We start from the raw sequence: 27,961 nt of genomic DNA on the forward strand, positions 1-27,961 counted from the left end.
CCCGGCTGCTAGGCCCTGGGGCACAGGGAGTCTGGTTTCAAGGGTGTCCTGAGCAAAGCCAGTCCAGGAAGGGTTGAGATGGGGCGGTGCTCTAGGATCTTGCCCTTAAGGGACCCCCCTCACTTGCCAGAGGATGTCAGGGTGAGAAGGGCCCAGTGTCCACCTGATCTCAGTTGGCTTTGTACCTCCCCTGGTGGAAGGGAGCTCATGCTATGCCAGCAGGAAGGGCCCTGGGCTGCCTTCCAAGGTGGGGTCACAAGGCCAGGAGCATGTCTGGGGCTCCCATCCTGGGGAGTTCACTGGCTCCAGGGGGACTGGGCCTGCACAAGTTCACTTAGTAATAACATGATGCCTCGGCCTTCCTCTGTTGTAGCCTTCCCTGCCCTTAGAGCGAGGGCTAAGGGCCTCCAGAGAGCCCATGACTTGGATCAGGCCACCCACAAGGCCCCCAGAACTCCTGGCTCCCATTGAGTCCTGATACCCTGGTTCCTGACCCAGTCAGACTCTGGGTGTCCTCTGCCCCTCAGCCTAGGAGTCACCTATTAACCCTAAAGTGCCAGAAAAACCCCTGGAAGCTTTAGCTAGACTGGGGTAAACTGAGTAAAATGGCTGTGCTCTTCCACTCCTGTGATCCCTGGTCCTGGCCACGATCACCTCTGCTCCTCCATCACACAATCACTCACTCACTCATTGGTTTGTCCATTCAGATAAAAGTGCAGTAAAACCTTCTCCACGCCCAGCTTTGTGCTAGGGTCTCAGAAACATCAGGGAGAGGTTTGTAGTTTCGCTCTGGAGGGCAGAACAGCCGGAAGAAGAACCAACTGCTTGGTTATCTCAGGCTGGAGGTGGTAGCTGAAGGGGGTGTGGACAGTAAGGATTTGCTGGGAAAAAGGAAGGGTCAGGACATTTCGTGAAGTGGGAGGACTTGAGCTGAGCCCTGAGGGATGAGAAGAATTGGGAGAGACATTCCAGTGGTGCCAGCAGTGCTGGGTGTGGGTGCAAGAGCAGAGGCACTAGAAGTTAGGGTGCATCAGAGTGTCCTGCAGATATCCAGGCACCAGGGACGGAGGGCGGGTGCACAGCCAGGCGGACAGCTGAGGCCTCTGCCGGAGAGGAGCTTGCAGGATGTGCTGTGGGGCACGCCAACAGGTGTTGCCTGCATATCTGTGTGTGTCCCGGGGTAGGGATGTGCTGATCTTGGCGTGTAGTCCTGCACCTGTTCTGTGTGTGTGTGTGTGTGTGTGCGCGCGCGCATGCACTCAGGGTGCCTCAGGCTCTGAATCTACAGTTAAACTGGCTCCAGCTTGCCTAGCTCTTCACAATGTCAGATTTCATTCATTCACTCATTTACTCACTCATTCCACAGCTGGGAGTGCCTACCACATACCAAGCCCTGGTCTGGCTGGAGGATGTAGGGTACAAGTCTCTGTCCCCAGATCACTCAAAGGCTGGTGGCTGAGGGCAGATGCAAGCCATGGTAACGTCTATCACGCTGTTAGAGGTAGATCTACCTCTTAGGCTGCGCAGCAATAATAATTTCTCTCCAAAAGGACTGGGGGACGGTAGAACGGGCTTTAAACTGCCGATCAAGTGGAGCTGACTCGCTGGGACGCACGCTGGCTCCCCACCCACGGGGCCGGCCTCCGGGAAGCCCCTCCCACGCGGCCCTCGGAGAGGCAGTTCCCCCACACGGCCCCCCGGGGGCGCTGCGCGAGGGGGGCGGGTGCCTGGAGCACAGCGCTGGGGCCGCCCGCAGCGCTCACTCGCTCGCACTCAGTCGCGGGAGGCTTCCCCGCGCCGGCCGCGTCCCGCCCGCTCCCCGGCACCAGAAGTTCCTCTGCGCGTCCGACGGCGACATGGGCGTCCCCACGGCCCCGGAGGCCGGCAGCTGGCGCTGGGGATCCCTGCTCTTCGCTCTCTTCCTGGCTGCGTCCCTAGGTAAGGTCGGGGGAGGCGGGGCGCTGGGGAAGAGCTGGGAGAAGACAGCAGACTGGACTGGGAACTGTGGGATGGGGGCGTCCTGGGGGCCCTCTCAGCCTGTGTGACCGTGCACCCCACTCCACCCACCGCCCAGAGGCTGCTGGGACCCCTGAGCAGGGTGCAGTGGCAACTGTGCCAAGTGCCCCAGCTAGGCATCGGGCACATCTGCATGCTCTGACAGCTGCCCAAGTGGCAGGCAGGGCTGTCCCCTGAGGGCTGCCTGTCCAGCCCTTCCCTGCCCAGAGAACCCAGGGCACAGGTAGCTTCTGCAAAGAAGGAGAGGCACAGGGTGGGGGCGGTCAGTGTGTTCTGGTGGATATCACTGGCTTTTGACAGCTGGCATCTTTCTGTCCCTCTAGTCTCAGGGCTCTAGTGTTGCAGAGGACACAGAGGGCGTGGTATGCTCAGCCAGTGCCCCATGCCCTGGTGAAACCCCTGGCTGAGCCTTGGTGGGCACTGGGCACGGTGGGTCCACTTTCAGACACAGAGGCAGCACTGCCCACCTAGTCCCTATTGTAAGGGTCTGATGGCCCAGGAATAAGTGGCCAGCTGATTCCTGCCATCCTAGCAAGGCTGCCACTCAGGGACCAGTGTGGAGTACTGGGGAGGATGTGGGACACTCTTCAGCTCAGCTATGAGCCCCTTCTCATAGTTATCCCTGGATAACTTACGGCATCTTTCTGGCCTCAGTTTCCTCAGCTCAAACACAGAAGCCCACACAGGGAAGCACCATTTTCCCCTTCCAAAGTCCAGACTGTCAGCATGTTCAGATAGTATCCTGGCCCCAACACAGGGGCTCCCGGGCTGGGGGCAGAGGCCCTGGTACCCATGGCCTGGTTGCCTAGTTCTTGCCTGCCCAGAGCTGAAGAGGCTGGATCTCTTCAAAGAGCCTGTGGAACCAAACTTTATAGGGAGGGCCCAGGGAAAGTATGAGTCATGCAGGGACTCGGAGGGAGGCAAGAGGGAGGTGGAGGGCTTGGCACAGGGACCCAATGGGCAGGATGGAATAGAAGGAGAGGGTGATAGGATAAGAGGGAGTGGAGGAGGCTGAACCTGGAAGATACCTTAGCAACCTGGGTGCCCACAGGCAGCTGGCTATCTCAGCACTTGGAGGCTGGCCTGGGCCTCTGAGGAGGAGGAGGGCTCCACATGTCACAGACACAGCTGCCCTAAGCCCCAGGGTGGATGCTTCTCAAGGTGACAGTCAGAGGGAGGAGGAGAATGGGAGGTGGAATGGACAGTCTCAGCACCAAGGCCATGGCTCATGGCAGGGCATGGCTTCCAGAAGGAACAGAGGATGGTGGCAGGCAGGCAAGCCAGCATCCCACCTGTCATGGGCCACCTGCCCTGCACTGCCCTCCCTGGTGGCCCTGTGAGACCCTTCCTGCTTTCTTGCCCACTTCCTGCCCTCACTTGGCTGGGCTGCCCTCTGTTCAGCAGCCCTAATTTGAGAAACATTTCTAGAGATCCAGGGCACAGGGACCCAGCTTGCAGAGCACCCGGTAGCAGAGAGGCCCCAAGAGGAGCTCAGGACGCCTTCCCCTATATTGCTTATATGGCCAGGGGCCTTTACTCCCAGAGGTCTTGGCTACTCAGACAACATGGTACACTAAAGGGTCATCTCTTCCTGGGCCCAGCACAGGGAGATGATTTAGGCTGGCTGCAGCTTTCCACTGAAAGGAGCCAGAAGCATTTGAATTGCTCTGGGACCTCAGGATTCTGAACTGTGACATGGACACACTATAATAGATATTCACCCAACTCCCTAGGACAGTGTGCACTGAGGGAGATAGCAGATGGGAGGCCTGGTTGCAGGCATGGTCAGCAGGATCTGTAAGTTGAGAAGATTGATCACCAGCCTGCAGAGGTGCTGGGTTGCCCTGGGTATGTTGCCCAAGGTCAAAGCCTTTATGCCAGGGAAGGTGAGATAGAGTGGCCGGGGCCAGCCTGTTCTCCAGCTCTTGGGGTTGGGCCAGCACTGAGGAGAATGGTAGTGATGAATGTGGTGTTCATTAGCCCAGGAAACACCAAAGATACCCCTTTCCTGGACCTGACTCAGGGTGAGATGGGTGGAGAGGTACACTTAGGGACCAGGACCCAGCAGATCTCAAGGGTAGCAGAGCCTCTTCTTCCCCACAGACATTCCCAGGACCTGAGGCAGTTACTGTCCTTGCCCTGTCCTCACAGGCTGACTCAGGACTCCCAACCTCTGGGACTAGCACATTTAAGTGCACTGGGGCTAGGGACGAGAGACCCCATCTTCTCCTTCATAGCAAACCAGGCTGCAGGGCCTTGTTGAGTAACCCAGTGCTGCAAGCCTCTGACGCAGCAATGGTCAGCTCTTAGGAAATCCACAACCCACTGCCCAGAGGCTCTGGAGTAGAGAGGAACAGCCTTGAGGCCAGTCCCTGGCATGAGGGGTCATCTACCCCATGCCGGGGACACCCAAGGGCCAGCAATACTGGGAGTCCCTTGCTGAGCTGTACTAGTTGTTCATGCTTCCACCCAAGCAGGGCAAATGTTCTGCTGGGGTCTGACCTTCCTGGGAGAGGGTGGTCCAGGCAGGAGTGTGCTGCTGAGACGCTAAAGGGGTCACCTCCCTATCCGCACACAGTGTATGGGGTGTTAGGCCTGAGCAGATGAAAGGAAGAAAGGGATCCTCAAGGAGAACCCGTTGGCAGTGAGCGAGCCCCACATACCAAACTTGAGGCCCCAGGCTTTAGCCAACCAATGACCCAGGGTCAGTCTGGTCTCCCTGGGGAGGGTGGGCCAGGGATCAGCACTGTGGCTTCCAGTGGCCCCACAGATGCCCTTAGCTGCAGTCCCAGCATGCCTGTGTATGGCAGAGCCAGGGACATGCATGCCAGGGCTTCCGTACAGCCCCTTGCTTAACTCTTGGGCTTTGTGAGTCACTCAGACCTAGGCTTAAATCCCAAGATGGCCATTTACTGCTCTGTGATATTGGACAAGTTATTCAGTATCCCTGAGCAAGTTCCCCTCCCTCTAAAGTGGGAGGATGATGCCACCTCCCTTGGAGGGCAACTGTGAAGAGCCAATCAACGAACACTTAACACAGCACCCGGCTCCTCGTGAATACTGTGTAATATTACGGTATTTCTTGGCTTCTGCAGGCCACATGCCATTGGCTTTCTGTCTAAGCTCCTTGCTCTCTACAGGGCCTAATGGAGTGCCCAGGGCCTGGGAAGGCATTGGTGAGCTTCACTGGGACTAGATTCTCCAAAGCCTGGAGTATGAAGGGTGCACGGGCTGCGTCCAGCTACCTGTGAGCCCCTGTAGGCCCTCACAGTCTGAAATGCCCATGGAGGTGCCTACAGGTTCTCTTCTTAAAGTTGTCAGGAGATGGGGACATTGTAACTTGAAGGCAAGCCTGGCCCTGGGTTTGCTTATCTTGGTGGATCTTTCTTACATCTGATCTTTTTACATTCAGTCCATTCACTTTGGCTGGCCATCACCAAAGACAAAGACAGTGGCCACCATCTTTCTCATCAGTAATCCAATAATGAGGTTGCTCTGCTACTTACCAAGCCAAGCAAGCCCATTCCTTTAGCCTTTCTGCGTAGGATCTTATTTCCCATGGGGACCTGGGATCAAACCCTGCCTCTGCTGTTCACTCATCATGGGAACACAAACACACACTTCCCCTTTGTCTGTGCAATGGACAGGTTGGGTGACGTGGTCTCAGTGAGGCTGACCACCCTCCTCTGAAGGGTAATTCCACGACGGTGTTTCCCTAGCTTCAGTCATTTGCTTATCACCTTTGTGATCTCTGCAGTGTCTGCCTTTCATAATATTTACTTATTTTTTTCTTTAAATCGACTCATTCTTTTATTTGAGTATGTAGATTTTTAAAAGGAAACTTTTTATCGCTGTCATTAGTGGAAAGCCAGTATCACTTGTCATAAATAGAACAAAACCATAAAAGAACGTAACAGGAAAACCATATAAGGGTATTGAATTCTAGTTGGAAACTTTAGCCTGGGAAGGCTCGGAGTCTGAAAACTGCTGCTTTCCCTTGCAAAAAATTAAAATAAAATAAAATTTAAAAAGAAAAGGAGATTAGCAAGTGAGAGAAAGATGTTTTAGAGACATATTAGCATCAAACTGAGACTTTCTCTTTGATGTAATCAGGACTGAAATAATTGTAAAGGGAATAACCTCTTCTATATATGATTCAATGTTATTTAATGTAAAACCAAAAGTAAAACTATGTGGTAGACGTGGCCAGGCAAGCTGGGCTTTCATTGGTCATGACATTTGTCCGTCTTCAGGAAGGAGGTGGGGCCTCCAGTCAGTCCCCAGCTACCTCTATTCTCTAGAGAGTAGTCAGATGGCATCAGACCTCCAGAGGCTGACTACCTGGGTTCAGATCCTGACACCATCACTTATTAGTTGTGAGGCTGTGGGCAAGATACTAATCTCTCTGTGCTTCCGTTTTCTCATCTGTAAAATGGAGATGATACTAGTACCTACCTCATAGGGTGGAAGGATTACATAAACTAAGCTATGTAAAAGTGTTTAGAATGAGGCCGAGCACAGTGGCTCATGCCTGTAATCCCAGCACTTTGGGAGGCTGAGGTGGGAGGATCTCTTGAAGCCAGGAGTTTCAAGCCAGGGGACCAGCCTGGACAACATAACGAGACCCCATCGCTACGAAAAATTTAAAAATTAGCTGGGCATAGTGGCATGTGTCTGTAGTCCTAGCTACTTGGGAGGCAGGGGTGGGAGGATAACTTGAGCCCATGAGTTCGAGGTTACAGTGGGCTATGATCTCATTGTCACTGCATTCCAGCCTGAGTGAAGAGCAAGACCCTAGCTCACTAAAGAAAACCAACCAAACGGCCAGGCACAGTGGCTCACTCCTGTAATCCCAGCACTTGGGGAGGACGAGGCGGGTGGATCACATGAGGTCAGGAGTTCAAGACCAGCCTGGCCAACGTGGTGAAACCCCGTCTCTACTAAAAATACAAAAATTAGCCAGGCGTGGTGGCGGGTGCCTGTAGTCCCAGCTACTCGGGAGGCTGAGGCAGGAGAGTTGCTTCAACCTGGGAGGCGGAGGTTGCAGTGAGCTGAGATTGCACCACTGAACTCCAGCCTGGGCAACAGAGCGAGACTCCATCTCAAACAACAACAACAACAACAGCAACAAAGCCAACCAAACAAACAAGCACTTAGAATGATGCCTGGCACAGAGTAGTAGGGGGCAAAAAGACTTGAGCTGGACCCTGAGGACGTCTTCACAGCATAGAAGCGTGAGGGTGGCTGGCTGGAGCCGGGAGCCTGAGCTGCACACAGTCCTCCTCCAAAAGGGCCTGGGGAGTCTGGGAGGGGTTCATCCACAGAAGCATCCACGGGCCGGGACCTCTGGCCAGCTGCCTAGGCCCTCCCCGGGGAGGCATGCTAGCCTCCAGCTCCAGCCCCGGATGCACGGAGGCTTTCCCAAGGTGCTGGAAGTGCCGCTTCCTTCAATAGAGCCTGGCTTCCCTTTCCCAGCCCCCTTGGTCTGATGTGAATGGACACTTCCTGCGGGGGCAGGTATCAATAAACACATCTGAGATGCCCTTTGTCCTCACTGGCCAGAAAGCCCCAGGGCAGACTTGCTGGCTTCAGGCCCTGAGCCTTTGCCTTGTGACGCTTCCTTTCTTAGCCTTGGCAGACCCAGTCCTGATTGATCCATGCCTCTGTTTCCCTCTGCATCTTGATAAAGACAGAACATAGTCTTTTCCTACAGCCCCAGCCCCAGCCTGTGGACCATCCTGGGGGATGGGGCCTGGCGGGGAGCTGGAACCAGGTCCCATTCTCTTTGGGATGTCCTGTGAGACCAAGGACCGGACCTTTTGCATCTAGTGCAGGGCCAGCCACAGCAGGCAATTAATAACTGTTTACTTGACAACCCCTAGCAGCTGGTCAGAGTTCAGCTGTTTGGGTGGGGCTTCCTAGGCCCGACTAACCAAGCTTGGGTCCCACCTCCAAAGGCTAGGGCGTTGCCTTGGCGACTGTGGGCTAAGCTCACGCCCCGTCATGAAAAATACACAGGCCTGTCCACACCCACACACACCCATCCCGTGCACACTCACAGGGGTCACACGGGGCCTGCTGGGTGGAGAGAGGTGAAGGTCACAAAAACTGGCATTCTGAGAAGATGCCAACAAGAGCTCGTTTCCCTTGTACTGGGACAGAAACATCTGAGGGTGCCACAGCTAGAAATCTCAGGCACAGGTCCAGGCCCAAGTTCTGAGCAGATGCCCCTGATGGAACTCTGCATCCCCACAGCCTCTCTGCCTGGGCCTGGCCCATGTTAGGACCTTGGTAAATATTTGTGGAATGAAAGAATGATGTTTTCAGTTTGGGTCTGAGGCAGAGCAGGAATGTTGCATGGAGGGCGTGGAGGTCAATGCACGGTCAGTTCATTTTTTCTAAATAGCTGAAGGATGAGGCATCAGCCCCGCCTGCCCACTGGAGGGTTCTGGAGAGGTGGGTGGCTCTTCCTGTCTGCAGTGCTGGCCTGTCCAAGGTGTGAATCTCAGCTCAGTCACACAGCGCTGTGTGGCCTTGGGCAAGTCACTTCTCTGAGTCTGTTTCCTCATCTTTAAAATGGGGATGATACCACCCATGTTGGGGGTGTTATGAGAATTAAAAGTGACAGGTATAAGATGCTCAGCAAGTGCCTAGCACATAATACATGGTCATAAGACAGCTCTTCCCTCCTGCCCACAGGATTTTAGAGCTGGAGGGGGCCTCTGAACATGGGGCAGCCCTCAGGTTAAGATGAAGAAACGGAGGCTCAGAGAAGGGTGGGATCTGCCCAAGGGCACATAATGAAGGCACAACTAAGTGGACACTGAGGCCCCAGGACGTTGCAATCCAAACGAGAGTTTTACTCTTGAGACTCAGGCTTTCCCAGGTTCACGGCACTCTTCCTCTAGGTGGCCCTGCCTCCTTACCTGGTGGCAGGTGGCGGGTGGCGGGCGGGGGGCCTGGGTCTTGACAGCAGCACGGCAACCGGACGGTTCCCGCCTGGCACATGCTCAGGCCCAGGCCCCGGGTCATTTTCCTGTCCCACATGCTTTTGGCCACCCTGGAGCCAGGGGCTTTCCTCCCCACCCACTTTTCCCGGTCTCCGACAATGACCCAGGTGTCCAAAAGGATCTGCTCCTGACAATAAGCAACATCCTCTCGCCAAAGAATTGTAATTTTAGCTGGGCTGCACAGCTTCCCTGACAACACACAGGCATGTGCACAGATGTGGAGTCCGCAGGGCACGTGCAGGCCCCTCTGCGTGCTGTGCGCTGCCCCTCTCCCCCATGCCATGCCTTCGAGTGTCCTCCTAACGACAGGCTGCCGTGGGCCTTGTCCCAACTGGAGTCTCAGACACAGTAAATGGGGTGTCTTCTGGCCTTCCCTCCCTCCCCAGGACAAACCCCTGTGGACCCTTGGTTTGTCCTGTCCCTCTGGCTTGTCCTGGACCCTCTCCTGTCTGGCCCTCTTGCTTGAAAACTGAACATCCTCCCCTGCTCCCCAAACTTGAATCCTAGGACAGCTTTTTTCTAAAAGGGGAACAACTCCTTTGGGACCTGTGGGATGGGTGGCCAGTGTGTGAGGGGTGGGGAGGTGTGGGGGATTGAGCAATGCCCCCTCTCCCGTACTCCCTGAACTCTGCTTTCTCTCTGATGCACCCACCCCCCGTGCATCTCAAGGAAGTTGCCTCCAGGGGAGAACATCCCTTCCCTACTGCTGCGGGTGCTATGGGTACAATCCTGGGGTCATTAACCCCATTGCTTAGACCCTGAGGGCTCCCAGCCTGGTGCCCTGCCCCACCTTGTTCACAGGGACACTCAGACCAACAACCACGCTAGCCCCACTTGTCCACACCTCTGTCCACTTGAGGGCCCCCAACCCCACCCAGCTCAGCTTTGCGCATCTTGCTTTGGCTGCCAGCTCTACTCTGCCTGCCCTGCCCTACCCACCTCTGGCCCACAGCCCCGTGTCTGCTGAGCCAGCCCTTTGGCCAGCCCCCAAGGTATGTGTGCTGATGGTAAATACTACCGTAGCTGAAGCTGGAGCTGAATTCAGCTCCCAGCCCTGGGGTGGCTCTGGGGTAGGAGGTGATGTCAGGCAAAGGGAGAAAGGGGCAGAAGCTGGGAGAGGTGCTGGTGGGACCTGCCACATGGCCTGCTGGGGAACGGGGCAGCACAGGGCCCCCTTGGGGTGGGTTTTGTTTCTTCCTGGGAGTACGTGGGAGAGCCCTTTCCCTAGGTCCTCCTCACTTCTGTTTCCCGGCAGAGCCATAGTTTTGCAGCTACACCCACCCCACTCAGGTGTGAAGGGGAAGTCCAGGCCAGCACGGACAAAACCAGGGGCACAGCCAAGCTTCCTGGGGCTCCTTTTCCACTGAGCCTGCTGCAGGGGTAAGGGCAGTGGGTTAGCAGTCGGAGGAGAGTTGGCTAGTCCCTGCACTGCCAGGCTTCCCCTGGGGACCCTGGGTGGATCATCTCCTCTCTTGAGTCTGTGGGTCAGATTTGTAGCATAATGGGTTTGGGCAGTAGAGTCCCATGCCAGCTAGCCCAAGAAGCCACACTCACTCATCACAAACTCAAATGTCCACAGGACCAAGAAACCACAGTGAGAGAGTGAAGCAGGCCAGGTGGAATTATTAGGGAGTAGTACGGACGGACTGTGGCGAACTGGAGTGCCGGTGCCCCCCAAAAGCTGCTACTGAGCCCCAGCTGACAGTTGCCCTGTGGGAAAGCTGGTTTAGCATTATCTTCTGATTTTCTAAGGAGAGCTGGAAGTCAGAATTTTCATGTCAAATTCCTGGTTTTTAAATGTTGCCATCTCAAGAAAATTAAAAAAATTTTGAGGATCCAATGAAATATGTGTGAAGGCTGGATGTGGCCTGTGGGCTTCCAGTTTCTGGCCTTTTTTTTCATCAGTATAGTGTCTACGTGCCTGAGTTTAATTCTAGCTCTAGCACTTGCTTGCTGTGTGATCATCAGTGAGTTACGTAAGTTCTCTGTGCCTTAGTTTCTTCATCAGTGCAATGGGAATAAAAACAATACCTTATGGCATTGTTAGATATGCCCATGAAACCCTTAGCGTAGTGCACAACACATGCTGTGTCTTCTTATTACGGTTCTGCCTAGATCCTGCGTTACCTGAAGTCCCCCACGCTCCAGGCTTTGAGATCATACCCTCTGGAACTTTGGAACTTCAGTCCAACCACTTTCCCTTTCTGGGTCTCTGTGTTTCTGCCTGAAAAGGAGACCTGTATCTTGCCAAAGAAGTTCTGAAATCTCTGCTCACCCTGACAATGACTCCAAAAATCTGGGGCTCCCAGACTTTGCTCTCTGCCTAAAACTCCACTCCTGCAGACATGCCGTTTGGGGCTTTGGTGCCTTTGGAGACTCTCCTTTAAACACAAGCGCCCCAGGATCGGATCACAAGTTGTTATCAGTCATTCACACCTTAGCAGGAAAGACTTTAAAGCTGGCTTCTCCATCCCACTGTGCTTCTCACTCCTAGGAGGCACTTCTTGACTTGCTGAATGAATTAGAGACCTGTCTAGCTCCCAAGTACCAAGCGCCGACTACTCACATGGCACTTACAGAACACTTCATGTGAATTATTACTAACCGTTGCCTCAACTCTGCCAGGGAGATGTTTTCATTTCTGGGAAAACCATCTGTGAGTGAGGAGTCGGGGCTCAGCGTCTAAGTGGCTCACAGCTACTGGTCCAGTGCAGGCTGGCCAGCTCCAGAAGCCCCACCAGGCTGCCTTCCTCCTGGCTGGGCAAGGCTTTCAGCTCTTCCAGTGGGTCCCAGCCTGCCGCCGAGGGTCCTGGGCTCTAAGGGCAGGGAAGGGGCATCTGAAGGAGGATGTGGCGTTATATTGGTTCTGGGCAATGCCCCTGGCTGGGGCAATGAAAAGGATGTATCAGTTTGGAATCTGTACATAGTTCTAACCCTCCTTCCCTCTCTGCTAGACCCACAACAGCCTGACATGCCATTTAAAATAAAAATACCACTGGCCGGGCATAGTGGGTCACACTTGTAATCCCAAGACTTTGAGAGGCCAAGGCAGGAGAATTGCTTGAAGCCAGGAGTTCAAGGTCAGCCTGGGCAACAGACGGAGACTCCGTCTCAAAAACAAATAAATAAATAAGAATAACACCAACGCATAATAATTATAGCTATCCCTCAGATGTCTGCAGAGGGCATTAGAGCTCACATCTTGTGTTCTCATCTTTCCCTCATCTAGTCCTCTTGCAACCCTGCATTGTAGCCAATAGTTTTCTCACTGCACAGAGGAGGAAACAGGCTCATACAGTTAGATAGAAATGCGGCCTCTATCCAATATTGTGTTTTCAAAAGCTCATGGTTTTGAGGGTCAACCCGATTAAATGCTGGAGGATTGGGATAAGGCAAAGTGGACCAGGGAATTGCTTCATTTGCTTGGTGAAAAAAACCAAACAGAACTAGACAGTTTTCTAAGGTTGGCTGGAAGGACGTGCATGGATGAGATGACCTTTCATATACTCTCTGTCCCGGTCCCTCAGACACTGGGTTTTCCCATTTTCACACTATCTTGCCTAGGACACCCTTTCTACTGGCTGAAATCCTATCTATGCACCAAGTCCAAAGACTCTCCCTCCTTCAGGAAGTCCCTGACTGTCCCCAGAAGGCTGTTTCCTCCCTCCTCCAAGTGCCCTGAGGGCTGGCATTGGATTGCCTTTGCCATGGGGTTCTGCTGTCGGGAATGCAGGCCTCGTCTGCTCAAGGGGAGGCCATGCATTCAGCATGCAGGTGAGATGCAGCACCCGGCCCAGGCCTTGCACACGCAGGTGCTCTTTTAGTGCTCCCTGGCAAGGATGGGAAGGCATGTTCAGTCCTAGGAGTAGGAAGGGGCAGAGGTGTTGATGGCCCCTACAGAGCGGCCAAGGACAAGGAGCTGATATTCGAAACAGCCTTCCTGCTCCCCAACCTGCCTCCCACCCAACAGGTTTTGCATATACTCTACTGGGAAGAGGGACACACCCGACTGCATCACTGCCCTCCAAGTCTCTCCCTGCCCTGTCCAGCATCCAGGAGCACCCCTAGTTGGGGAAGCTTCTGTGACTCCCCCCACAACAGCCTAGGATGGAGTGGGGTTTGTGAACAAATGCAGAAGGCAGTCTTAGGGAGGTCAGCTGACATGCCCCGGGCCTGTGGCTGGGAAGCAGCAGAGGCTAAGGTTCTTCCCCGCTCTGGGGTTGCCAGGAGTAGCACTGGATCAGTCAGGTGACAGGGCTCTCCTCTCTCTGAGCAGGTCCGGTGGCAGCCTTCAAGGTCGCCACGCCGTATTCCCTGTACGTCTGTCCCGAGGGGCAGAACGTCACCCTCACCTGCAGGCTCTTGGGCCCTGTGGACAAAGGGCACGATGTGACCTTCTACAAGACGTGGTACCGCAGCTCGAGGGGCGAGGTGCAGACCTGCTCAGAGCGCCGGCCCATCCGCAACCTCACGTTCCAGGACCTTCACCTGCACCATGGAGGCCACCAGGCTGCCAACACCAGCCACGACCTGGCTCAGCGCCACGGGCTGGAGTCGGCCTCCGACCACCATGGCAACTTCTCCATCACCATGCGCAACCTGACCCTGCTGGATAGCGGCCTCTACTGCTGCCTGGTGGTGGAGATCAGGCACCACCACTCGGAGCACAGGGTCCACGGTGCCATGGAGCTGCAGGTGCAGACAGGTGAGGGCATCCTGCACGTGACAGCCTGGCGTGTGTGGAGGGCGCCTGTCTGATGGTGTGACCATTCATGACACTGTGCTGGGCAGAGTGTGAGGCTGCATGGGTAACACTGGCACTCCAGGGAGTCTGTGGGTGAGATGGGGTGGTCAAGGGTGTGTGGAGTGTGGGTTTGTAGTTAGCTGGAGTGATGGAGAGGGAGGGTGTACCTGGCTCCATTTGTGACAGTGAGACTTTTTAATGTGTGAGGCTGTAGGTACCTGGGCTGGGAGTGTGACTGCTCATGATGACATCATGGCTGCTGTGGGTATAGGCATCAGTGGGACTGATCGGTGCCCTGGGGCATGACTCAGTGGATGGCTGAATGGCTGTTGGAGAATATATGCGTGTGTGTGTCCGTCTGTTCAGGTGAGAGTGCAGGGGCCCATGGTTCGGATAGAGGTGTGGGCACCAGCGGGTATCCACATGCCCCTGGGAGTGGCATGAAAATGGGCAGGGTGAGAACATGCCAGGGTGTGTGTGGGTGCACACGTGTGCAGGCTGCCACTGGGCCAACACTGCCGAGTAGGCACTAGCGTGAGAACCTGGGGCAGGAGGGGGACACTGGCCTGGACAAGCCTCCCTGGCCTCCTGGGCCTGACACCCACCTAATGGCCCTTCTGTTTGTTCCCACAGGCAAAGATGCACCATCCAACTGTGTGGTGTACCCATCCTCCTCCCAGGAGAGTGAAAGTAAGGGACCAACCTCTTGCCCCTTTTGGGTTCTCTGTTTTCTTCTGTCCTCATCCTGCACTCAGACCCTGTTTGGAACTCTGGCCTCATCACCCCAAGCCCTCAGAACCCCCTGGTCCTCCTCCTTTTCTGCTGCTGCACATCCCTTCTGCTTCCTCCTTGGTGCAATCCCCAGAAGCCCACTCTCCTTCCATCTGCTCTGGAGTCTCTGCTCCTCTTGACTCTCTGGAGTGGCTGTGACTTGGCAGTGACCTTTGGCCAGGGGAAGTGCCTCATGACAGGTACTGGGTGACCCAGGCAGCTAAGTGCCGCCCTGCCCACCAGCCCCCTATGGCTTGGGAAGGCTGGGGGTCCTCTTGGCCTAGAATTAAACTACTTCAGATTTCTGTGTTCTGTGTTTCTATGTTCTTCAGATGTTCTCTGTTGCAGGGGAGGGAGGAGGAAGAGGTTCAGGAAGGGGAACAGAACTACCTTTCCTGAGTTCCCACTGTGTGCTGGGCACTGGACTAAGTCTTTTTAAGTATTATTATCTCAGGGATATATATATATATGTGTATATACATATATACACACATATACATACATATATGTATATACATATATACACACATATATGTATGTATGTGTGTGTGTGTGTATATATATATGTGTGTGTGTGTGTGTGTGTGTGTGTATATATATATTTTCTGAAACACGGTTTCACTCTGTCACCCAGGCTGGAGTGCAGTGGCGTGATCTGGGCTCACTGCAACCTCCGCCTCCCGGATTCAAGCGATTCTTCTGCCTCAGCCTCTCGAGTAGCTAGGATGAGATTACAGGCGTGCACCACAATGCCTGGCTAATTTTTGTATTTTTAGTGGAGCTGGGGTTTCACCATGTTGGCCAGGCTGGTCTCAAACTACTGACAAACGATCTAACTGCCTCGGCCTCCCAAAGTGCTGGGATTACAGGTGTGACTCACCACGCCTGGCCTCAGGAATTTTTTTTTTTTTTGAGAAAGACTCTCGCTCTGTCACTCAGGCTGGAATGCAGTGGTGCAATCACAGCTCACTGAAGCCTCAAACTTCCAGATGCAAGTGATCTTCCTGCTTCATTCTCCCAAGTAGCTGGGACTACAGGCACGCATCACCATGCCTGGTGAATTTTTAAAAATTATTTTTGGGGTTAGGTGCGGTGACTCACGCCTGTAATCCCAGCACTTTAGGAGGTCAAGGCAGGCAGATCGCTTGAGGCCAGGAGTTCGAGACCAGCCTGGCCAACAGGGTGAAACCCCATCTCTACTAAAAACACAAAAATTAGCCAGGCATGGTGGTGCACGCCTGTAGTCCCAGCTACTCAAGAGGCTGAGGCAAGAAAATCGCTTGAACCCGGGAGTCAGAGGTTACAGTGAGCCGAGGTCGCGCCACTGCACTCCAGCCTGCGGATAGAGCAAGACTCCATATAAAAAAAAAAAAACCCAAAATTTGCCTGGCATGGTGGCAGGCATCTGTAATCCCAGCTACTCGGGAGGCTGAGACATGAGAGCTGCTTGAACCTGGGAGGCAGAAGTTGCAGTGAGCCGAGATCACACCACTGCACTCCAGCCTGGGTGACAGAGCGAGACTCTGTCCCAAAAAAACAAAAAAATCACTTTTGGTAGAGGTGCACTCTCGCTATGTTGCCCAGGCTGGTCTTGAACTCCTGGGCTCAATTGATCTTCCCACCTTGACCTCCAAAGTGCTGGGATTACAGGTGTGAGCCACCACGCCTAGCCTCAGGGAATTCTTATAAGAACTCTATGAAGCAGGCATCACCATCTTCTCTGTATCCATGGGAAGAGAGGCCTAGAGATGTATGCTAACTTGCCCAAGCTCACATAGCCCAGGGCAGCATAGCTGGGATCTGGCTGCAGGCCTGCTTAGCTCTGCATACTCACCTTCTTCCCAGCTTGGGGCAGTGCAGTGGGTAGCAGTTAGCCCCCCGGTGCTTGCCAGAGAGGTGCCCCTACAGGGTAAGGGGGCACTGCCCTAAGGGTGCCTGGCGCTGAGAGGTTGGGTGAGAATACCCAGCAGCTTGGAGACAAAACGCAAGGGCACCTCCCTCTTCTGAGAAGAGGTCTTGGCTTCCACACCCCTCTATACCCTGTATGTGTCAGACATCCAGTGGGGACCAGCCCCTGCTAGGCCCTGGAGATACAAAGGCATCCAGGAGGACATGCACGAGGACCTAAGCCGGAATGGGGATCAGCTAAACCACAGCCCCAACCAAACCCAACTCAAAGGCTACAGTGACTTTTTACTCAGCTACCCTTTTTTCAAACCAACAAACAGGCCAAGAGAAAAATTAGAACATGCATTTTGGTCAGAGCCATGTTGGTCAGGCTGGTCTCGAACTCCTGGGCTCAAGTGATCTACCCGCCTTGGCTCCCCAAAGTGCTGGGATTACAGGATTGAGCCACTATGCCCAGCCCCAGTGCCAGCCTCTTAATGTTATCCTTGGGAAGTAAGAGTGTAGCTTGACTATGAAATAACATGAAAGTACAAGTTGGCCTGAGGTAGGGGAATGAGACTAGAGAAGTTGGTGCCCAAGGAGCTCCTGCATTGCTGAGGGGCTGTGGTTTCTCAGTGAGCTCAGAGAAGGGGTCTAGGCAGCTCATCTCCCTTTGAACTTCTTCCCACCCCACAGCGCAGCAGAATGTGCTGTCTGCTTTCACCCAGCTTCCTCCCTGGGAAACCAGGCAGCCCAACCCTCAGCAGCCGAACTCCCTCCTCCATATATCCCCGTGGGCTACCAGGCAGGCCCTGGACAAAGGCTGCCTGAGCAGGCCAGGCCCCTCCCATCCCACCCTGCTGTGTCAGGGCCTGGCACACTCCTTAGTGCGGTGTCGGCAGCTACCTCTGCCAGAGCCTGATCACCTTCCCAGGATAAGCCTGGCTCTGGATGGTGAGTGAGTATGCCTGCCCTCCCCTGTGAGTGCCAGCCCAGGCACTGGCCACGCTTGGGGGAAGGGGTGGGGAACTGCGGCGAGGCTGAGCTCTGCAGAGATGCCTACGGCTTCAGAAAGCAGCTGGATCCACAGACTTGTCCCCAAACCTCTGCGCCCCTCTGCCCCAGCCTCAACTCAGCCCAGATCGTAAGGAAGCCTCAGGCTCTCAAAGTGAAATTAAGTCCTGATCTGATAGAGGGTCCACATAGGGGAAATCTCTACCTGGGGATAGAAGTTAGGCAGGGATATCTGGCCAAGCTCACCCTCCAAAGGCAGATAGGGAACAGGTATCAATGAGCACCTGGCAAAGCTCACAAAATGTTGCTTACTAGCCGTCCAGAGGAGACCTGCTTTGATCACTAGAAGACAGTGCTTTGCAACTGGCTTCTCAAATATTGCCCACAATAAGGTCCTTTGATGGGGGTTTTGAAATACTGAGGTGTCTGGGTTATAGAATGTCTTTACTTTCAATATTCCACATCAAAATGCAGCCTTGCTAAGATCTGCAGGGAACCTGCTGTAATGTGGAGCGGAACTTGCTTTGTAATTAGCATAGCAACTGTTCCTGTACCAGTGGGTACTTCTAAAGTGACTGAAAACAGTTTGTTCTCATTTGCAGTATGAACAAACCTCCTGAAAGCTTGTTTACGCTGTCGGATTGTAGAGCAAAACAAAAACAGCCTTTATTCCCAAACAAATAGCGGAAAGGAAACATCTAGACCACAGCCATTTACCTCTCAGAGCTCTTTGGGGCGAAGTTGACACTGTGACAAGGTATCCCAGCCCATCTTTTGGCCCTGGGAAAGGCTAAAATTGGGAAGGAAATGCGTTTATGTTGGTTGTGGTTCTGAGGGCACGTCTGTTCCCAGCTAAACTCCTGCAGTCAGCAGATGCCCTGAAATAAATCTAACCTCCTCATGCTGTTGGGACAGCGAAGCTTCGTGGTACCACCTTTTTGGAGGGCAATTTAGCAATAGCCTAAAAGAAAATGCACATACTCTTTGGCTCAGCACTTTGACCGCTAGGAATTTACTACAGATTTCCTTGCTGAGTGAGCCAGGCTGCATGCACAAGTTCATTGCTACATTATTAGTTATGCTGAAAATGGAAACAACATGTCTACCAACAGGGGACTGCTTCAATAAAGTTAGTGGGAGCCATGTGATAAAACTCTAAGCAGAATGAGGCAGGTGAGACAGAGAGATGTCCAAGCTGTGCTCAGTGGGAAAAGCATTGTCATATGATGCTGCGTCTGTTGTATTTGCAGGGAATATAACTAGGACCACAACACAAAAACCGGCACACAGGGATGATCTCTTCAGAGGGGGTCTTGGTACAAGGGGAGGAGGAGATTTGAATATTTTTTCAACTTGTACTTTTTTTGGTAGTTTAATAAGTTTAAAATTGAAAAACATTGTCCAAGGATTCACGTTTTTCTAGTTCTCACCCCGGGTGTTTCTCCTGTGACTTGTGTGGCGAGATCAAGGGGTTCCAGAGGCCCCATCCCAGAGCTAAGGAGTCTCTGGGATGAGTTGGGGCTTTTTATCTATTATGATAAAACATATATAATGTAAAATTTGCCATTTCAACCATTTTAAGCCTACAGTTTGGTGGCGTTAATTACATTCACAATGTGCAACCGTCACCACTGTCTATTTTCAAAACTTTCATCACTTAGGCTTCTTTTGACCTTGAGCTCTGTGGCATGGGGTCTGCGAAGGCCCTGCTCTCCCTTTTCAGAGAACAACCTGTAGCCAAGGGTGTTCCAGCTGTACCTTGTGGGCTGGGATAAGGACTCTGTTCCCTCTCTTGCCTGGAGCTGCCTGAGCTGTAGGTGACAGGTCTTGTTTCTGTGTGCTCCAGGTGCATATGGCGGCAGGCACAGGGCTCTCTTTGAAAGGAGAACCGCCTTATCTTCCATGCCTCTGTAGGTTGCTGGGGGTCTAGCTGTGGGACTCTGGGGAAAGGCGGGTCTCCTGCTTCCTGGCCTTCCCTCTCTGGGCCTCAGTTTATGCTCAGGAGGAGCAAGGGGAACGGGGCTTCACCTTGGCTACCTCTCTGCCCTTTCAGACATCACGGCTGCAGCCCTGGCTACGGGTGCCTGCATCGTAGGAATCCTCTGCCTCCCCCTCATCCTGCTCCTGGTCTACAAGCAAAGGCAGGCAGCCTCCAACCGCCGTGAGTATTCCTACCTGCCTGGGGTGGGTGGACGGTGCGAGTGACCTGCTCCAGCCCCCAGTTCAGCCCCTGGGATTAGCAAAGGCACGATGCAGGCACAATTCCTTTTCATTTGAGAGTTGGGAGCAGCTGCACTTCCCGCCAGGAGCTGGGCAAAATAGCCGAGAGAAAGGAGGCATGCCATTTCCGGGGGCCAAGTGCCCACCAGCCCCTTTGGCTCCCAGGCAGTGCTGGCTCGGCACTCAATACATGTCTTCTGAATGAATGATCATATGGAGTAGCTCAAGTTGCTTTATAAAAATGCTGCCACTCAGAGATCCTTGGGGGACCTGTTTAAGGTATGGGCGTGCTTGTTTTGTAATTAGTAGCAATTGTTGGGACAAAAAATGATCTTTGGAATATCAGAAGTGGAAGGGGTCTTACAGATAACTTAGCTCAACTCTTTCTTTTTCCAGATGAGAAGGCTAAGATCAGTGGGGTTACATAACTGACTGAATGTTACATAACTTAGTAAGTGGCAGAGCTAGGACTCAATCTCAGAGCTTTCAACGCATGCTCTTTCCAGGGAATAGAAGTCCACCATATAATAAAAATGCTCTCACTTACTCCTCATTGCAAGTCCAAGAATTTGGTCCTACCATTGTCCCCATTTTACTGATGGGCAAACGGAGGCACAGAGGGGTTAAGTAACTTGCCTGAGGAACCACACAGCAAACAAGTGGTGGGGCTGGGCTTTAAGTCATGGGCACAAACATCTTTCACCTCCCACCCTGGCCAGGTGACAGTGCCCCTTGCCTAGTTCCTGACCCTGCCCTTGAGTCTTGGTTAGTCTGAGTCCTCCAAGAAGGGGCTAGGGAGTTTTTTACCCTTGCCTCCCCTCCCTGGCCTCTTCCCCTCTGCCTGGCTACAGAGGTAACTGAGAAAGGATTGCTCTGGTGCCAGGTGGCTTTTGGCTCACAACTTATTTCCTGCGGCCGGCCCTTAACAACTTGTCATCCCTCCCTCCCCTCATTCCCGGGGGCCCCCACATGAAGCCCCATAGTGGGTCACTCGGGGGCTGTGGCCACCTCACCCTTGCTTTCAGAACTCCCCTATTCCTCTCCTAGAACACACCACAACCTACCTGCAGGAATACCCATGGCTGGGGGTGGGTGGGGGCAGGTAAAGGGCTTGGAACAGAAGAGCAACGCTGGGCAGCAGGGCAGGGGGAGCAGGTGTTGCTGTGCCCTCCCTGGTGGAAGGCTGGCCCAGAGAGCCTGCTCAGGAATGAGGCACTCTCAGGAAAAAAAGAAAAGGAAAGGGCTGGGAGCCTTGAGGACAGCAGTTTGCTGGAGAGGCCAACAGGTGTGGATTTCCATCCTGCTTTGGACTGAGCCTCAGTTTCCCCAGCTCTAAAATGGGACCAACAACCCTCACCCCAAAGGGTGGCACAGAGGATGAGATAAGGGAATACCCGTGTGCACCTGCACGAAGCCTGACCCATGAGTCGGCTGTAAGCAATAGCCATGGTTTGAATAGATTTCAGGAACTTTTGGGTAACTTCCCCGTGTTTGTTCTGTTGTTGTGCCCCTCCCCCACCATCTGTTTCCCCATCGTAATCAGCAGTAAAGCTCCTTAAAACGAGAAGCATCTGTGGGAGGACATGGGGTGCTGCATGAAAGAGGGAAGTTGGGGTCACTGCATCTAATTGGTGGCCAGTTTGGGGGATGGGGTGTCCCAAGGCTGAGGCAAGCGGCAGCAACTTGGATGAGAAGCAGAAAGTGAGTGAAGTGGCTGGGAAGTGATCGGGGACTTGCACCTTGTAAGGTTTCCCTGAGAGATGTCCCCTAGAATGCCACCCTATTAGGCAATGTAGGGGATGGGACAGAGAGGACCAGGAGCCCTCTAATTAGGAACTGACCTTAAACACTCCCACCCAGTAAGTCATGGCTAAAGACCAGAACCTGGCAAATGTTCAAACAAGAGACATCAGTTAGCAAATTCAGGAGCTGACCTTTGCTCGATACTTAAATCCTGAAGGTCTGACGCTGTGTAAGTCAAGCCACAGGAGAAAGCGCTGGCTGCCTTTGGTCTCCTGATGGCAAATAGTGTTCTTACACTCTTGGAAAATGCAGATAGAGTTTCATTTATCAGTCGTCAAAAAGGGCCCCTCATGGAGGCCCCATCTGCTGGACAGACACGCAGATCGCTGCTGGACAGCACCCATGTGAAAAGAAATGGAGTCCGGAGCTGCGCAGGGCCCTCCTGGGCTCGCTCCTGTTCCCTGCAGGGCATCTGCCAGCAGGGGCAGGGATGTTGTATGGGGAAGCCTTCCCTTCCATGACCAGCTTCTCTGTCTGTCTGTCCCTAGGTGCCCAGGAGCTGGTGCGGATGGACAGGTAAGGCCCATGGAGACCTTCTTGAGAAAACTTCCTGGGCCGGCTATCCAGGAAGAGATACTTCTGTGCAGTAGGGGCCCTGTTTAGCTGCCTAGAGCAGCTGGTCAGAAGAGCCTCTGCCATCTGCTGCTGAAGCCTGCACATCTGTGCAGATTGGCTGTTCTCCTGCCACCCCCACTCAGCAGGCTGAGCTCTGATTCTGCTCAGATGTGTCATGCACCCACCTTCGGGTCTCAGTGGTCAGCCTGGGCCAGGATGGGGACAGGGAGGAAGCACTGTCTGGGGCAGACAGTGAGACATGCAAAGGAGGCCAGCGGGCCCAGCCCCAGCCACAGCCCTTGAGCTGTGCCTCCTGCCCACAGAGAACTCCAAGGAGAAAGCTGTTAGGCCGCTGCAGGCCACAAGGGCAGAGGCTGAGGGGTCCCAGAGTGGTGCAGTGGGCTGGGTCTAGGGGCAGAGGGGATGGGGACTGTGTATTGGTGTGCTCTGGGCAGGAAGCTGCCATGCAGCCTGGCCTGGAGGATGTGTTCAGGGAACCCAAGTTCCTGCCCTGGTACCTGCTACACCAAACACAAAGCTCCTCTAGGTGTTTGAAAGGGATGATCTTCAAGACAGGTTGAAGGAAGTCCTGCTTGCAACTCACCTAGAATCTAAGAGTTGCAGGGGTCTTCAGAAGTTATCCCACTCCTAACTGGGAAGAGAAGAGAACCCCTCCCCTCAGCTCAAGACAGGCTTTGGGGATGTTCGATCCTAATGCCATCAACTCTATTGACCAAAGAGAAACTTGTCCCCAAATTCCTGAGGCTGAAGTTCTAGAAGTGTCTGTGATTTTTGGTTTCTTGGCTGTGCCCAGGGTTGATGGTCAGACCACAGGGAGGAGCTGGGGTCTGTTCTGGTGGGCCCTGATGCCCTCAGCTGAGGACAGGTGGGCAGGTGCAGCCCATGGCCTTTGCTCTGTGGGCCTGGCTCCTGCCTTCTTGCTTGGAGATGCTGATGAGGCTTGGGGATGGGGATGTAGGTGAGAGAAAGGGAGGAGAGAAAAACTGGGGGCAGGGAGGGCAGAGTTCATGCTCCGGACAGCACAGATGACCTTCCATTCTGGTTCTGTGGCAGCAACATTCAAGGGATTGAAAACCCCGGCTTTGAAGCCTCACCACCTGCCCAGGGGATACCCGAGGCCAAAGTCAGGCACCCCCTGTCCTATGTGGCCCAGCGGCAGCCTTCTGAGTCTGGGCGGCATCTGCTTTCGGAGCCCAGCACCCCCCTGTCTCCTCCAGGCCCCGGAGACGTCTTCTTCCCATCCCTGGGTAAGTGTTTCCTGACCTTCACAGCACGATGACCTGTAAGGTCATGACCTCATGGCCTGCAGGGCATCGGCCTCACTCCCTGCCCTCCCTGAAGAGTTCCACAGCCTCATGGAGTGGGGTTGAGGGGTGAGGGACAGAGGAGCCCCCATTCACTTTGCTTCTCCTTTTTTTGCAGACCCTGTCCCTGATTCTCCAAACTTTGAGGTCATCTAGACCAGCTGGGGGACAGTGGGCTGTTGTGGCTGGGTCTGGGGCAGGTGCATTTGAGCCATGGCTGGCTCTGTGAGTGGCCTCCTTGGCCTCGGCCCTGGTTCCCTCCCTCCTGCTCTGGGCTCAGATACTGTGACATCCCAGAAGCCCAGACCTTCAACCCCTCTGGATGCTACATGGGGATGCTGGATGGCTCAGCCCCTGTTCCAAGGATTTTGGGGTGCTGAGATTCTCCCCTAGAGACCTGAAATTCACCAGCTACAGATGCCAAATGACTTACATCTTAAGAAGTCTCAGAATGTCCAGCCCTTCAGCAGCTCTCGTTCTGAGACATGAGCCTTGGGATGTGGCAGCATCAGTGGGACAAGATGGACACTGGGCCACCCTCCCAGGCACCAGACACAGGGCACAGTGGAGAGACTTCTCCCCCATGGCCGCCTTGGCTCCCCCATTTTGCCCGAGGCTGCTCTTCTGTCAGACTTCCTCTTTGTACCACAGTGGCTCTGGGGCCAGGCCTGCCTGCCCACTGGCCATCGCCACCTTCCCCAGCTGCCTCCTACCAGCGGTTTCTCTGATGATCTGTCAACAGGTTAAGTCAATCTGGGGCTTCCACTGCCTGCATTCCAGTCCCCAGAGCTTGGTGGTCCCGAAACGGGAAGTACATATTGGGGCATGGTGGCCTCCGTGAGCAAATGGTGTCTTGGGCAATCTGAGGCCAGGACAGATGTTGCCCCACCCACTGGAGATGGTGCTGAGGGAGGTGGGTGGGGCCTTCTGGGAAGGTGAGTGGAGAGGGGCACCTGCCCCCCGCCCTCCCCATCCCCTACTCCCACTGCTCAACGCGGGCCATTGCAAGGGTGCCACACAATGTCTTGTCCACCCTGGGACACTTCTGAGTATGAAGCGGGATGCTATTAAAAACTACATGGGGAAACAGGTGCAAACCCTGTAGAAGGATTGTAAGAGCCAGTTTAAATCTGCACTCTGCTGTTCCTCCCCCACCCCCACCTTCCACTCCATACAATCTGGGCCTGGTGGAGTCTTCGCTTCAGAGCCATTCGGCCAGGTGCGGGTGATGTTCCCATCTCCTGCTTGTGGGCATGCCCTGGATTTGTTTTTATACACATAGGCAAGGGGAGTCCTCTTTGGAATTGTGATTGAAGGATTTTAAAGCAGGGGAGGAGAGTAGGGGGCATCTCTGTACACTCTGGGGGTAAAACAGGGAAGGCAGTGCCTGAGCATGGGGACAGGTGAGGTGGGGCTGGGCAGACCCCCTGTAGCGTTTAGCAGGATGGGGGCCCCAGGTACTGTGGAGGGCATAGTCCAGCCTGGGCATTTGTCTCCTAGCAGCCTACACTGGCTCTGCTGAGCTGGGCCTGGGTGCTGAAAGCCAGGATTTGGGGCTAGGCGGGAAGATGTTCGCCCAATTGCTTGGGGGGTTGGGGGGATGGAAAAGGGGAGCACCTCTAGGCTGCCTGGCAGCAGTGAGCCCTGGGCCTGTGGCTACAGCCAGGGAACCCCACCTGGACACATGGCCCTGCTTCTAAGCCCCCCAGTTAGGTCCAAAGGAATGGTCCACTGAGGGCCTCCTGCTCTGCCTGGGCTGGGCCAGGGGCTTTGAGGAGAGGGTAAACATAGGCCCAGAGATGGGGCTGACACCTCGAGTGGCCAGAATATGCCCAAACCCTGGCTTCTCCCTTGTCCCTAGGCAGAGGGGGGGTCCCTTCTTTTATTCCCTCTGGTCACCACAATGCTTGATGCCAGCTGCCATAGGAAGAGGGTGCTGGCTGGGCATGGTGGCACACACCTGTCATCCCAGCACTTTGCAGGGCTGAGGTGGGAGGACCGCTTAAGCCCAGGTGTTCAAGGCTGCTGTGAGCTGTGTTCGAGCCACTACACTCCAGCCTGGGGACGGAGCAAAACTTTGCCTCAAAACAAATTTTAAAAAGAAAGAATGAAGGAAAGAGGGTATGTTTTTCACAATTCATGGGGGCCTGCATGGCAGGAGTGGGGACAGGACACCTGCTGTTCCTGGAGTCGAAGGACAAGCCCACAGCCCAGATTCCGGTTCTCCCAACTCAGGAAGAGCATGCCCTGCCCTCTGGGGAGGCTGGCCTGGCCCCAGCCCTCAGCTTTTGACCTTGAGGCAGAGACAACTTCTAAGAATTTGACTGCCAGACCCCAGGCCTGGCTGCTGCTGTGTGGAGAGGGAGGCGGCCTGCAGCAGAACAGCCACCGCACTTCCTCCTCAGCTTCCTCCGGTGCGGCCCTGCCCTCTCTTCTCTGGACCCTTTTACAACTGAACGCATCTGGGCTTCGTGGTTTCCTGTTTTCAGCGAAATTTACTCTGAGCTCCCAGTTCCATCTTCATCCATGGCCACAGGCCCTGCCTACAGCGCACTAGGGACGCCCCTCCCTGCTGCTGCTGGGGAGGGGCAGGCTGCTGGAGCCGCCCTCTGAGTTGCCCGGGATGGTAGTGCCTCTGATGCCAGCCCTGGTGGCTGTGGGCTGGGGTGCATGGGAGAGCTGGGTGCGAGAACATGGCGCCTCCAAGGGGCGGGAGGAGCACTAGGGGCTGGGGCAGGAGGCTCCTGGAGCGCTGGATTCGTGGCACAGTCTGAGGCCCTGAGAGGGAAATCCATGCTTTTAAGAACTAATTCATTGTTAGGAGATCAATCAGGAATTAGGGGCCATCTTACCTATCTCCTGACATTCACAGTTTAATAGAGACTTCCTGCCTTTATTCCCTCCCAGGGAGAGGCTGAAGGAATGGAATTGAAAGCACCATTTGGAGGGTTTTGCTGACACAGCGGGGACGGCTCAGCACTCCCTAAAAACACACCATAGAGGCCACTGGTGACTGCTGGTGGGCAGGCTGGCCCTGCCTGGGGGAGTCCGTGGCGATGGGCGCTGGGGTGGAGGTGCAGGAGCCCCGGGACCTGCTTTTCAAAAGACTTCTGCCTGACCAGAGCTCCCACTACATGCAGTGGCCCAGGGCAGAGGGGCTGATACATGGCCTTTTTCAGGGGGTGCTCCTCGCGGGGTGGACTTGGGAGTATGCAGTGGGACAGGGGGCTGCAGGGGTCCTGCCACCACCGAGCACCAACTTGGCCCCTGGGGTCCTGCCTCATGAATGAGGCCTTCCCCAGGGCTGGCCTGACCGTGCTGGGGGCTGGGTTAACGTTTTCTCAGGGAACCACAATGCACAAAAGAGGAACTGGGGTTGCTAACCAGGATGCTGGGAACAAAGGCCTCTTGAAGCCCAGCCACAGCCCAGCTGAGCATGAGGCCCAGCCCATAGACAGCAAAGGCCACCTGGCCCATTCCCTGGGCATTCCCTGCTTTGCATTGCTGCTTCTCTTCACCCCATGGAGGCTATGTCACCCTAACTATCCTGGAATGTGTTGAGAGGGATTCTGAATGATCAATATAGCTTGGTGAGACAGTGCCGAGATAGATAGCCATGTCTGCCTTGGGCACAGGAGAGGGAAGTGGCAGCATGCATGCTGTTTCTTGGCCTTTTCTGTTATAATACTTGGTGCTTTCCAACACACTTTCACATGTGTTATAACTTGTTTGATCCACCCCCTTCCCTGAAAATCCTGGGAGGTTTTATTGCTGCCATTTAACACAGAGGGCAATAGAGGTTCTGAAAGGTCTGTGTCTTGTCAAAACAAGTAAACGGTGGAACTACGACTAAACCCTGGGTCTCCTGCTTCCTCCTCACTGAATGGACTGGTATTATGGGCCAGGGCCTGGCTTGGCCTTCACCTTGGACTTGCTTAGAGCACATACAAGGGCTCTGGGAGATGAACTTGTGCCCACAGGTCCAGGGCTCCACTGTACTGCACACCAGAAACGTTCCCATCTGTGCTCTGCCTGCCCTGGCCTGGGCCTTCTTCTGGGTCCAGAAGACGCTGCTGCTGATGGGTAGGCTCCTTCCATATCAGCTCCTGCCACTCCCTTTTCTGCCTGCCAACTGTGGAGCTAGAGGACTCCTGATAGGCACAGTGGCCCATGCACCCCTCTTGCTTGCATTAGGGGATGGGGAAGGGAGAAACCCTCAGCAGCTGAGCCCCAGGGTCTCTTGGAGGAACTTAGCCAGTTGTATGTGGAGCATCTGGGCAGCTGTGGAACATCCCTCAAGAAACCAGGCCAAGGGAAGGGTCTGGATGTACTTGTGCTGGGTCAGGGAAGGCCAGCCTTCTTGGTGCCACAGAGGGTGAGGGCCAGGCTGGGACCTTCTGATCTCAAGCCAGGGGAAGCAGAGTTCACAATAGCAGGGTCCAAGTCTAATAAACAGAAGGGGCCTCTGCTCTAAAGACATGAGGTGTACTGCCAAGAGCAGTGTCCCCAGCTCATAGACCGTCATGGGGCCGCTGCTGGGGACTTGCATACCAGAAGGGGGTGGTGGGAGATTTCTGTCCTTCTGCCTGGATAGGTGACTTCTGCAGGTCCTCACC

General features: G+C 54.4%; 2 protein-coding genes across 3 annotated transcripts in view; one reads left to right on the plus strand and one right to left on the minus strand.

Annotated features, from left to right (window-relative positions):
• Positions 1-27,961, minus strand: part of CDH23 (cadherin related 23) — a 419,032-nt gene that overhangs the window by 40,475 nt on the left and 350,596 nt on the right. The window contains exon 1 of one of the 2 annotated variants that reach the window (XM_031015737.3): positions 1,388-1,511. The exons of the other annotated variant lie outside the window; for it this stretch is intronic. The gene's annotated coding sequence lies outside the window, so the exon portion shown is untranslated. Of the gene's footprint in view, positions 1-1,387; positions 1,512-27,961 lie in introns of those variants that run through there. 2 annotated transcript variants of the gene reach the window in all.
• VSIR (V-set immunoregulatory receptor) lies at positions 1,435-27,199 on the plus strand. The gene is made up of 7 exons (XM_004049562.5): positions 1,435-1,938; positions 13,303-13,731; positions 14,404-14,460; positions 19,496-19,603; positions 21,954-21,981; positions 23,095-23,288; positions 23,464-27,199. The coding sequence occupies exons 1-7, from the start codon at positions 1,857-1,859 to the stop codon at positions 23,499-23,501; spliced, it is 936 nt and encodes a 311-aa protein (XP_004049610.1). The 5' UTR covers positions 1,435-1,856; the 3' UTR covers positions 23,502-27,199.

The sequence above is a fragment of the Gorilla gorilla genome, chromosome 8 (assembly GCF_029281585.2).
Source record: "Gorilla gorilla gorilla isolate KB3781 chromosome 8, NHGRI_mGorGor1-v2.1_pri, whole genome shotgun sequence".
Lineage (NCBI taxonomy): Eukaryota > Metazoa > Chordata > Mammalia > Primates > Hominidae > Gorilla > Gorilla gorilla.